General features: G+C 46.0%; 3 protein-coding genes across 3 annotated transcripts in view; 2 read left to right on the forward strand and 1 right to left on the reverse strand.

Annotated features, from left to right (window-relative positions):
• The window catches only part of LOC143955747 (uncharacterized), a 132681-nt gene that overhangs the window by 64588 nt on the left and 54941 nt on the right, over positions 1-13152 (reverse strand). The gene's annotated exons all lie outside the window — the stretch shown is intronic.
• LOC143955465 (uncharacterized) overlaps positions 1-13152 on the forward strand; it is a 230834-nt gene that overhangs the window by 12006 nt on the left and 205676 nt on the right. The gene's annotated exons all lie outside the window — the stretch shown is intronic.
• Positions 11745-13118, forward strand: LOC143955362 (uncharacterized). Its single transcript, XM_077465426.1, has 4 exons — positions 11745-12028; positions 12214-12322; positions 12523-12868; positions 12985-13118. Exons 2-4 carry the CDS (start codon positions 12239-12241, stop codon positions 13116-13118), a joined length of 564 nt encoding a protein of 187 aa, XP_077321552.1. The 5' UTR covers positions 11745-12028; positions 12214-12238.

A 13152-nucleotide genomic window follows, 5' to 3' on the forward strand; every position in this document is an offset into this window, starting at 1 on the left:
ACGTCCAGTATCAGATGAACATCATAAACCAGCTGACGTGTATTTGGGGGCTGTACCCTCTCTCTTTTTTTTTTTTTAGGGCAAAACTGCAAAAGAAGGGAGTGTAGCCCCCGAAACACGTCAGCTGACACGTCCAGTATCAGATGAACATCATAAACCAGCTGACGTGTTTCGGGGGCTGTACCCTCTCTTTTTTTAGAGCAAAACTACAAAAGAACACAGTGTAGCCCCCTAAACACATCAGCTGGTTTATGATGTTCATCTGGTACTAGATTTTGCATCCAGCCTGTGAGGGGGGAGGACCCGATCGTCTCAATCGTAAACCAGCTGATGTGTTTTGGGGGCTGTAACCTCTTTTTTTATTTGTTAGGGCAAAACTGAAAAAGAAGGGAGTGTATTCCCCGAAACACGTCAGCTGACACGTCCAGTATCAGATGAACATCATAAACCAGCTGACGTGTTTTGGGGGCAGTACCCTCTCTTTTTTTTTTTTAGGGCAAAACTGCAAAAGAAGGGAGTGTAGCCCCCGAAACACGTCAGCTGACACGTCCAGTATCAGATGAACATCATAAACCAGCTGACGTGTTTCGGGGGCTGTACCCTCTCTTTTTTTTAGAGCAAAACTACAAAAGAACGCAGTGTAGCCCCCTAAACACATCTGATACTAGATTTTGCATCCAGCCTGTGAGGGGGGAGGACCCGATCGTCTCAATCGTAAACCAGCTGATTTGTTTTGGGGGCTGTAACCTCTTTTTTTATTTGTTAGGGCAAAACTGAAAAAGAAGGGAGTGTATTCCCCGAAACACGTCAGCTGACACGTCCAGTATCAGATGAACATCATAAACCAGCTGATGTGTTTCGGGGGCTATACCCTCTTTTTTTTTTTTTTTTTTTTTTTAGAGCAAAACTACAAAAGAACGGAATGCAGCCCCCGAAAACTACAAAAGAACGCAATGTAGCCCCCTAAACACATCAACTGGTTTCAGGGGTGGACTGACAACTCATGGGGCCCCCTGGCAATAGGAGATTATGGGGCCCCCAGACATTATGGGGCCACACAGTATACACAAAGACACACACAGTACACAATTACACAGTGTACACACATGTTTCTATTGGCTGAGAAGGTACTGGAGAGGTGGGGCAGCTATAATCTCTGGATTTTTTTGACTTATAGGATGTCGGTAAGGGACATTTCAGACAGATTTTTACATACTGTCCCTGGTTTTACTGAGGCTGGCAACCCTGATGGGGCCGCCTAGTGGCACGGGGCCCTCGGGCAGTGCCCGAGTGGCCCAATGGTCAGTCCGCCCCTGGCTGGTTTATGATGTTCATCTGATACTAGATTTTGCATCCAGCCTGTGAGGACCCGATCATCTCAATCGTAAACCAGCTGATGTGTTTTGGGGGCTGTAACCTCTTTTTTTTATTTTTTAGGGCAAAACTGAAAAAGAAGGGAGTGTAGCCCCCGAAACACGTCAGCTGACACGTCCAGTATCGGATGAACATCATAAATCAGCTGACGTGTTTTGGGGGCTGTACCTCCTTCTTTTTTTTTTTTTTAGAGCAAGACTTAAAAAGAAGGGAGTGTAGCCCCCGAAACACATCAGCTGACACGTCCAGTATCAGATGAACATCATAAACCAGCTGACGTGTTTTGGGGGCTGTACCCTCTCTTTTTTTAGAGCAAAACTACAAAAGAACGCAGTGTAGCCCCCTAAACACATCAGCTGGTTTATGATGTTCATCTGGTACTAGATTTTGCATCCAGCCTGTGAGGGGGGAGGACCCGATCGTCTCAATCGTAAACCAGCTGATGTGTTTTGGGGGCTGTAACCTCTTTTTTTATTTGTTAGGGCAAAACTGAAAAAGAAGGGAGTGTATTCCCCGAAACACGTCAGCTGACACGTCCAGTATCAGATGAACATCATAAACCAGCTGATGTTTCGGGGGCTGTACCCTCTTTTTTTTTTTAGGGCAAAACTGCAAAAGAAGGGAGTGTAGCCCCCGAAACACGTCAGCTGACACGTCCAGTATCAGATGAACATCATAAACCAGCTGACGTGTTTTGGGGGCTGTACCCTCTCTTTTTTTTTAGAGCAAAACTACAAAAGAACGCAGTGTAGCCCCCTAAACACATCAGCTGGTTTATGATGTTCATCTGATACTAGATTTTGCATCCAGCCTGTGAGGGGGGAGGACCCGATCGTCTCAATCGTAAACCAGCTGATGTGTTTTGAGGGCTGTAACCTCTTTTTTTATTTGTTAGGGCAAAACTGAAAAAGAAGGGAGTGTATTCCCCGAAACACGTCAGCTGACACGTCCAGTATCAGATGAACATCATAAACCAGCTGATGTGTTTCGGGGGCTGTACCCTCTTTTTTTTTTTAGGGCAAAACTGCAAAAGAAGGGAGTGTAGCCCCCGAAACACGTCAGCTGACACGTCCAGTATCAGATGAACATCATAAACCAGCTGACGTGTTTTGGGGGCTGTACCCTCTCTTTTTTTTTTAGAGCAAAACTACAAAAGAACGCAGTGTAGCCCCCTAAACACATCATCTGGTTTATGATGTTCATCTGATACTAGATTTTGCATCCAGCCTGTGAGGGGGGAGGACCCGATCGTCTCAATCGTAAACCAGCTGATGTGTTTTGAGGGCTGTAACCTCTTTTTTTATTTGTTAGGGCAAAACTGAAAAAGAAGGGAGTGTATTCCCCGAAACACGTCAGCTGACACGTCCAGTATCAGATGAACATCATAAACCAGCTGATGTGTTTCGGGGGCTGTACCCTCTCTTTTTTTTTTAGGGCAAAACTGCAAAAGAAGGGAGTGTAGCCCCCGAAACACGTCAGCTGACACGTCCAGTATCAGATGAACATCATAAACCAGCTGACGTGTTTCGGGGGCTGTACCCTCTCTTTTTTTTAGAGCAAAACTACAAAAGAACGCAGTGTAGCCCCCTAAACACATCTGATACTAGATTTTGCATCAAGCCTGTGAGGGGGGAGGACCCGATCGTCTCAATCGTAAACCAGCTGATGTGTTTTGGGGGCTGTAACCTCTTTTTTTATTTGTTAGGGCAAAACTGAAAAAGAAGGGAGTGTATTCCCCGAAACACGTCAGCTGACACGTCCAGTATCAGATGAACATCATAAACCAGCTGATGTGTTTCGGGGGCTGTACCCTCTTTTTTTTTTTTAGGGCAAAACTGCAAAAGAAGGGAGTGTAGCCCCCGAAACACGTCAGCTGACACGTCCAGTATCAGATGAACATCATAAACCAGCTGACGTGTTTTGGGGGCTATACCCTCTCTTTTTTTTTTAGAGCAAAACTACAAAAGAACGCAGTGTAGCCCCCTAAACACATCAGCTGGTTTATGATGTTCATCTGATACTAGATTTTGCATCCAGCCTGTGAGGGGGGAGGACCCGATCGTCTCAATCGTAAACCAGCTGATGTGTTTCGGGGGCTATACCTTCTTTTTTTTTTTTTTTTAGAGCAAAACTACAAAAGAACGGAATGCAGCCCCCGAAAACTACAAAAGAACGCAATGTAGCCCCCTAAACACATCAACTGGTTTCAGGGGTGGACTGACAACTCATGGGGCCCCCTGGCAATAGGAGATTATGGGGCCCCCAGACATTATGGGGCCACACAGTATACACAAGACACACACAGTACACAATTACACAGTGTACACAGACATGTTTCTATTGGCTGAGAAGGTACTGGAGAGGTGGGGCAGCTATAATCTCGGGATTTTTTTGACTTATAGGATGTCGGTAAGGGACATTTCAGACAGATTTTTACATACTGTCCCTGGTTTTACTGAGGCTGGCAACCCTGATGGGGCCGCCTAGTGGCACGGGGCCCTCGGGCAGTGCCCGAGTGGCCCAATGGTCAGTCCGCCCCTGGCTGGTTTATGATGTTCATCTGATACTAGATTTTGCATCCAGCCTGTGAGGACCCGATCATCTCAATCGTAAACCAGCTGATGTGTTTTGGGGGCTGTAACCTCTTTTTTTTATTTTTTAGGGAAAAACTGAAAAAGAAGGGAGTGTAGCCCCCGAAACACGTCAGCTGACACGTCCAGTATCGGATGAACATCATAAACCAGCTGACGTGTTTTGGGGGCTGTACCTTCTTCTTTTTTTTTTTTTTAGAGCAAGACTTAAAAAGAAGGGAGTGTAGCCCCCGAAACACATCAGCTGACACGTCCAGTATCAGATGAACATCATAAACCAGCTGACGTGTTTCGGGGGCTATACCCTCTTTTTTTTTTTTTTTAGAGCAAAACTACAAAAGAACGTAATGCAGCCCCCGAAACACATCAGCTGGTTTATGATGTTCATATGATACTAGATTTTGTGCTAATGATTATGCACTAGGCCTTTGAATGCTTTGTTCAGTTGCAAGATTCCCTGATTTCCAGAGAGCAGCATGGGCTCCATGCACTGGTTTGGGAACTGATGGTTAGCAGTTGGTGTGGTCTTTTATGGAATCCCTTGGCGCTGTGGTGTCAAGTCATTATCTTGATGAGTAGATACACCAGAGCTCTTCCCGTGTTTCAGGTTTCAAACCATTTTTGTTCCATATCGATGATATCTTGGTGAAAGCTCAACAGCGGTACCATGAAAACCCGAATAATTTTTTCCCTAAATAAACGGATACAACATTTAGCCCCATGAAGTCCTACAGCCTTTCCTGAGTTTCACGTGGCTCGGGTAGTATTTCAGAAGATACAGACTTCCCAATCATTTCGGAAATGTTGAAAGGTTACCACCGCCGGATGAAACGAATAAAAGCTTGGAGTTTATTCTGTTGAAATGCCTTCCCTGTTTCCTCTTTCATCATGAAATTATTCAATAAATCCTTTCTGCTTTTATTACATGACTTACGTTTAACCCAATGATGTTATCACTTGGTCTTTGTGCTACTCTGTGCAATGCTGGCAGATCATGGCTGGTGGGGGAGGGGCTGTACATAGCTGGAAACATCACCTCAGTGCTCCTCTCAAGGGTCTTCAGCCCTGGTGCAAGCATTGAGTTAGATTTTGGAAGAAGTTGTGTGAATGTCTTGATGGGTTGGTATCAGTCAGGAGGAATAGGTGTTCCTAGACAGGCTGTATTTGCATGTAGGCCACCCTAAGAAACACATGCTGAGCCTCCATGATTGAGAGAACTGAAGTTCAATGTATGAAAGGGGCAGGCCAGGGACAGTAAGGTTGCGGAGAAAGAGCTAGCTGCTGGATGTCCTCCAGCCAGAAATGGCTGCTGCAGCTTCTAATGCACATTGTGAGAAGCCCACAGTGTGCAGTGAAATTAGAGTAAGCCATTTCAGTCCAGGAGGGGAGCCCATGCAACTGTGGCAAGACTAAAAGGAAGGCTGGAGAGCTACCTTAAGATTAAGCACAACGTGACTGGATTGCTTGAAACAGAGATTTGAAACGGTCTCAGAGCCCAACTCGAAGGATGGAACGTGTGCCTGAGAATTTTGCCACCTATATGAAAGGTATGAAGCGCTGTGCAATGTCTATTTTTTTGAGCTTCCTTCAAGGATTTCTCCCAGCTGTCCTGTAAGACTTTGTTGGTTATAGTAGGAACTTCAATGGTTCAGCAGCAAAACCACAGAAGAATCCATGGGTTTGGATCATGACAAACCTCGTAGCTGAGTATGGAGCCACTTTCCTGATGGCTTGGTGTACAGAAAATATTTCATAGACAACCACTGCAAGAAGCCATTTAAGGTTCATACTCACAACCTTTTGTCTGTGTGTCTCTACTGAAGCCAAGTCCCTCCAACCCATGAGAAGCCAAATCCCTCCAACCCATGAGAAGCAAAATCCCTCCAACCCATGAGAAGCCAAGCCCCTCCAACCCATGAGAAGCCAAGTCCCTCCAACCCATGAGAAGCCAAGTCCTTCCAACCTATGAGAAGCCAAGCCCCTGCAACCCAAGAGAAGCCAAATCCCTTCAACCCATGAGAAGTCAAGCCCCTCCAACCCAAGAGAAGCCAAATCCCTTCAACCCATGAGAAGCCAAGTCCCTCCAACCCATGAGAAGCCAAGTCCCTCCAACCCATGAGAAGCAAAATTCCTCCAACCCATGAGAAGCCAAGCCCCTCCAACCCATGAGAAGCCAAGTCCCTCCAACCCATGAGAAGCCAAGTCCTTCCAACCTATGAGAAGCCAAGCCCCTGCAACCCAAGAGAAGCCAAATCCCTTCAACCCATGAGAAGTCAAGCCCCTCCAACCCAAGAGAAGCCAAATCCCTTCAACTCATGAGAAGCCAAATCCCTCCAACCTATGAGAAGCCAAGCCCCTCCAACCCAAGAGAAGCCAAGTCCCTCCAACCCATGAGAAGCCAAGTCCTTCCAACCTATGAGAAACCAAGCCCCTCCAACCCAAGAGAAGCCAAATTCCTTCAACCCATGAGAAGCCAAGCCCCTCCAACCCAAGAGAAGCCAAATCCCTTCAACCCATGAGAAGCCAAGCCCCTCCAACCCATGAGAAGCCAAATTCCTTCAACCCATGAGAAGCCAAGCCCCTCCAACCCAAGAGAAGCCAAATCCCTTCAACCCATGAGAAGCCAAGCCCCTCCAACCCAAGAGAAGCCAAATCCCTTCAACTCATGAGAAGCCAAGCCCCTCCAACCCATGAGAAGCCAAGTCCCTCCAACCCATAAGAAGCCAAGTCCTTCCAATCTATGAGAAGCCAAGCCCCTCCAACCCAAGGGAAGCCAAATCCCTTCAACCCATGAGAAGCCAAGCCCCTCCAACCCAAGAGAAGCCAAATCCCTTCAACTCATGAGAAGCCAAGCCCCTCCAACCGATGAGAAGCCAAGTCCCTCCAACCCATAAGAAGCCAAGTCCTTCCAATCTATGAGAAGCCAAGCCCCTCCAACCCAAGAGAAGCCAAATCTCTTCAACTCATGAGAAGCCAAATCCCTCCAACCTATGAGAAGCCAAGCCCCTCCAACCCAAGAGAAGCCAAATCCCTTCAACCCATGAGAAGCCAAGCCCCTCCAACCCAAGAGAAGCCAAATCCCTTCAACTCATGAGAAGCCAAGCCCCTCCAACCCATGAGAAGCCAAGCCCCTCCAACCCAAGAGAAGCCAAATCCCTTTAACTCATGAGAAGCCAAGCCCCTCCAACCCAAGAGAAGCCAAATCCCTTCAACTCATGAGAAGCCAAGCCCCTCCAACCCATGAGAAGCCAAGCCCCTCCAACCCAAGAGAAGCCAAATCCCTTCAACTCATGAGAAGCCAAGCCCCTCCAACCCATGAGAAGCCAAGTCCCTCCAACCCATGAGAAGCCAAGCCCCTCCAACCCAAGAGAAGCCAAATCCCTTCAACTCATGAGAAGCCAAGTTCATCCAACCTATGAGAAGCTAGGTCTCTGCAACCTATGAGAAGCCAACTCCCATGACAATAATTCAACCTACAGTATCTCACAAAAGTGAGCACACCCTTTACATTTTTGTAAATATTTTATTTTATCTTTGTGACGACACTGAAGAAATTACACTTTCAAGTGTGAGTGTACAGCCTGTATAACAGTGTAAATTTGCTGTCCCCTAAAAATAACTCAACACACAACCATTATTGTTTAAACTGCTGGCAACAAAAATGAGTACACCCCAAAGTGAAAATTTCCAAATTTGGCCCAAAGTGTCAATATTTTGTGTGGCCATCATTATTTTCCAGCACTGCCTTAACCCTCTTGGGCATGGAGTTCACCAGAGTTTCACAGGTTGCTCCTCTTCCACTCCTCCATGACGACATCACGGAGCTGGTGGATGTAAAAGACCTTGCCCTCCTCAACCTTCCGTTTGAGGATGCCCCACAGATGATCAATAGGGTTTAGGTCTAGAGACATGCTTGACTAGTCCATCACCTTTACCCTCAGCTTCTTTAGCAAGGCAGTGGTCATCTTTGAGGTGTGTTTGGGGTCGTTATCGTGTTGGAATACTGCCCTGCGGCCCAGTCTCCAAAGGGATGGGATCATGCTCTGCTTCAGAATGTCACATTCGGGGCCGAACCTGGGCGGGTGCACCGCGCCCCAGCGCTGCAATCTGCTACAGAAGAGGGGTGCTGAAGCTGTCTGTGGCACTGACTTTAAGTTGACTGCACTGGTTGCTCACTTGCTAGAATCGCCGGCCGTCCCAGCTAGCAACCACTGACATCAGTCAGAGGCCGTGGCCACCCCAGCATTCAGAACGCGCTGCCTCCGCAGCTAGTGAACAAGCTCCGCCCACCTCTGCCATGTTCTTCAGACAGTGTGACTCAGAGGGTGCTGAGCATTTCTGAAGAAAGACCTGCCTTGCTGTGAGTGAGTGACTTGCTGCACTGCTCCAGGCCGGCCTCAAGTAAGTCTAAGTAAGTTGTGCCCATTAAAAGCAGCCACTGTGCCCATCAAAAGCTGCCACTGTGCCTATCAAACACTGCCACTGTGCCCATCAAACGCTGCCACTGTGCCCATCAAATTCTACCACTGTGCCCATCAAACGCAGCCTCTGTGCCCATCAAACTCAGCCACTGTGCCCATTTCAGTAAAGGGGAGGAGTTATTAAGGTGACCCCACCCATGTGGGGGCACCATAAATATTTCTGCACCCAGGCGCCTGTGACCCTAGGACTGGCCCTGGTCACATTACATGTTGGCATTTATGTTTTTTTCAATGATCTGTAGCTCCCCAGTGCCGGCAGCACTCATGCAGCCCCAGACCTTGACACTCCCACCACCATGCATGTCTGTAGGCAAGACACACTTGTCTTTTTCCTCCTCACCTGGTTGCCCCCACACACGCTTGTCACCATCTGACACCAAATACGTTTATCTTGGTCTCATCAGACCACAGGAGAAGGTTCCAGTAATCCATGTCCTTAGTCTGCTTGTCTCCAGCAAACTGTTTGTTTTTCTTTTGCATCATCTTTAGAAGAGGCTTCCTTCTGGGACGACAGCCATGCAGACCAATTTGATGCAGTGTGTGGCGTATGGTCTGAGCACTGACAGGCTGACCCCCCAACCCCTTCAACCTCTGCAGCAATGCTGGCAGCACTCATACGTCTATTTCCCAAAGACAGCCTCTGGCTATGATGCTGAGCATGTGAACTCAACTTCTTTGGTCAACCATGGCGAGGCCTGTTCTGAGGGGAACCTGTCCTGGTAAACAGCTTTATGGTCTTGGCCACCGTGCTGCAGCTCAGTTTCAAGGTCTTGGCAATCTTCTTATAGCCTAGGCCATCTTTATGTAGAGCAACAATTCTTTTTTTCAGAGAGTTTTTTGCCATGAGGTGCCATGTTGAACTTCCAGTGACCAGTATGAGAGAGTGAGAGCGATAACACCAAATCTAACACACCTGCTCCCCATTCACACCTTGTAACACTAACGAGTCACATGACATCGGGGAAGGGAAAATGGATAATTGGGCCCAATTTGGACATTTTCACTTAGGGGTGTGCTCACTTTTGTTGCCAGTGGTTTAGACATTAATGGCTGTATGTTGAGTTATTTTGAGGGGACAGAAAATGTACACTGTTATACAAGCTGTACACTCACTACTTTACATTGTAGCAAAGTGTCATTTATTCAGTCACATGAAAAAAGAGAATAAAATATTTGCAAAAATGTGAGGGGTGTACTCACTTTTGTGAGATACTGTATATGTTGATAATACCGAAAATAATTAATAAAATAAGGTCAGGTTCATACTCAAAACCATTTGCCAATGTGTCCCCACTGAGGCCATGTCCCAAACATCAAGCAAGCACCATGACCATGATTCACCCAAAATGTTGGGATTAATATAATAAGGCCAGTTTTATAGTTCACATGGTGAGACGGGACTTTAGTCACTATGAAAAGCCATGTAAGGTTCATGCTCACAACCATCTGTCCACGTGTCTCCACTGAGGCCATTTCCCCAACATCAAGCAAGCTCTGTTCTGTCCACCAGATGTCTATGCTGATTATCTGTATCTATTAAAATAACATGTAAGGTTCTAATTTACATAATTAAATCTTACGCAAAGTGAAGGCGCCATCTAGCGTTCTTTTTTGGTATTGCCGCAGTTGTTCTGTTTATTTGATTTACTGTATGCGTAGTTAAGGAAGTTGTTAGTAAGCAGGGAATTCTGGGTAGAATCTTCACAGGAAGTGAAGCAGCCAGTATTCTTTGAGAAGATACTGCAGGAAGCAAGACATGTATTTCTCAATCTATCACCATCACCCCTTAGAGAACTTAAAAAGTAAGTTTTTACTATCTCATCCTATATTGTAGATCGTTGCTTCTGTAATGTATGCTGTAATATATGCAATATTGTACTTATTGAGGTCTATTTCTGTTATTTTGTAGTTTCACCTGGCTTGTTCTAATAAAACTGAGATCAAAGAAATATGGTATCTGAAGTTTATGGGACAAGAAGGTTTAGCTATATGTCCTTGAGACAGAACAAGCTCCGTCACCATAAATCACCCAAAATGTTGGGATTAATATATTATGGTGAGACAAGGGACTTTAGTCACTATGTGAAGCTGTGTAAGGTTTGTACTCACACTCCTTTGCTCATGGGTCTCCATTGGGGCTAAGACCCAAACAGCAAACAAGGCAGATGACAAATATGTTGATAATACTGAGAGGGATGAATAAAATACAGTTATAGATTAGATTATAGTTCATATCATGGTAAGAGACATTAGTCACTATGAGAAGCTGTGTAAAGGCTCGTACTTACAGCCCTTTGTCTCGGTACGTTTGTTAGTAAACCTTTTTTGTATGGTCGCTGGCCTACGCCAAACAAGCTATTCACTCCACCCAATCATTTTGCAGTTGAGGAGTAGTTTCAGAAGAAGTGGGCTATTCCCATAGTGGACCTTGCCGTCTCCTTTTTTAAGAAGACTCTGAATGACCCAGTAAGGATGTTCCAGAGGGAAGAGCACCCTTCGGAAGAAGCCTAAACCTTGGAGAGGGAAGTGCCCTGAAGGTAGAAGAGTTATTTTTGCTACTTCCATTTCTTGGACTCCCAAGACCTCCTAACCTGAGAATCGAGCGGATGCCCCCCAATTCTCTAAGTAGTGGGACATCATAAATACCTAACTGAACAACAGCAGTGTGTAAAGCCGAGGGTACTAAACTAGTAGCAACAAGAAGGGGTGGGAATGACTTTTGTTTAATATCTCTCCTAATAAAAAAGCTGTTCCTCTATGCCTATGGGGTCTTCTCAAAGGGCGGCTAAGCAATCGCTGTGAGGTGTTCAAGAGACAATCCTACAGCCTTCTAAACTTTTTCTTTTTTTTGCTGGCCATCAATTTTCAATGGGCCTCAACCACAATTCAAGCATTTTGCTTATGGTTGTGGAGTGGACCTGACCCATCGACTTGAATGGGTGATTTTGACAGTTGGTGCTGCATGTCTACTCATCAGGGCCCTGTTAAATCTGCCCCGATGCAAAACATCGTAGCATTGAAATGCAAACAGCCCCCTCTGGCTGTAAGGTAGACTTTAGGTTGGTGGTAGTGGAGATGACCCCATCTATAAGGATATACAGTACATACACACACAGCACAAGGCCATGTTCATACTAGTTGTTTCTCAGGGTAGCAGTTTCTCTGAGGTCCACAAGGTGGTGATCTCACCTCTATCCAGACAGGACGTCTCTATGGAAGACAGGAAGTGATGTCAAGTACAGACAGGAAGTGATGTCAGGTACAGACAGGAAGTTCTGGGCGAGAGGTGAGTCGGGAGGAAGTAGAGAGGAGACATTGCTGGAACTGGCAGCAGAGGGTGTAATAAGATCTTATTTTCTATTTACACCCAGTAACCCCCCCCCTATCATGTTCCGTCCTCTTCCTCCATAGTCACTGTGATGTCTTTTATCTCCAGCAGATGATGATACACACATATATAGTGTGGAAACCTAGATTAACCCCTTCAGGGTGCAGAACCTTCCCCCACTTAGGAGGCTGGAACATTTTCTTCGTTTTAGAGACGTTAGGAGGATAAGGGATTTTAGACATAAAGACCAAAGGGTAAGGGACTCCCGTACCTGAAAAACATAGGAAACGCTAAACTGAATGTCCCTCTGTATAATCCCACAGGGGATCGTTCTTACATGACAGAAACCCTCATATTATCCCCCCCATACATCCCAATCCTAATATTATACAACCAGTACAGTCCAGATAATTCTCCATTATCAATTATTTGTCTACAGGAAATCTAAATAGATCACATGACTAATGAAAATGAAGGAGGACCGGAGTCACATGACTGAGAAGATACTAAACCTCACCCTGGAGATCATCTATCTGCTGACCGGAGAGGTGAGGAGGATTCCGGGAGGTCACATGACATCACTCTTATCTCTATTAATAAAACACAGACCTGACCGGAGAGGTGAGGAGGATTCTGGGAGGTCACATGACATCACTCTTATCTCTATTAATAAAACACAGACCTGACCGGAGAGGTGAGGAGGATTCTGGGATTCTAACATGATGTTCCTATTGGTTCTCCAATACAGAGATTTCCTCTTGTGAAGTCCGGTGATCATATGACCATCACAGTGCCTCCATGTGACTCCCTAAAACCTGAGAGACACAACATGGAGAAGATTCTAGAAGTCACCAAGAAGATGATGGAGCTGCTGACAGGAGAGGTGAGGAGGATTCTGGGAATTCTGGGACATTATCCAGTAACAGACAAGGGATGTGTCTGGATGGTGACTGTATCATTGTGTGTGTCAGGTTCCTATAAGGTGTCAGGATGTCACTGTCTATTTCTCCATGGAGGAGTGGGAGTATTTAGAAGGACACAAGGATCTCTAAAGGACGTCATGATGGACAATCAGCCGCCCCTCACATCACCGGGTAAGAGGAGACTTTATTGTAAAGGAGAGAGCAGTACGGAGGCTCCACCTAGATCCCCCATCATCTGATAAACACATAGAAACAATGTATTCAGTCAGTGTGTGTGTTTCCTACAGATGGATCCAGTAATGGGAACCCACCAGAGAGATGTCCCCGTCCTCTGTATTCCCGGGATTCCACACAGGAAGGTCACACCATCCCCCACCATCATCAGGTAGATGAGGAACAATTTCATGTAGTTATAACTTAAACACAAGATAATGTCTTACAAATGATGTTTTATT

Source organism: Lithobates pipiens, unplaced genomic scaffold (genome assembly GCF_037356315.1).
Source record: "Lithobates pipiens isolate NorthernLeopardFrog02 unplaced genomic scaffold, aLitPip1_a1.2 Scaffold_35, whole genome shotgun sequence".
Lineage (NCBI taxonomy): Eukaryota > Metazoa > Chordata > Amphibia > Anura > Ranidae > Lithobates > Lithobates pipiens.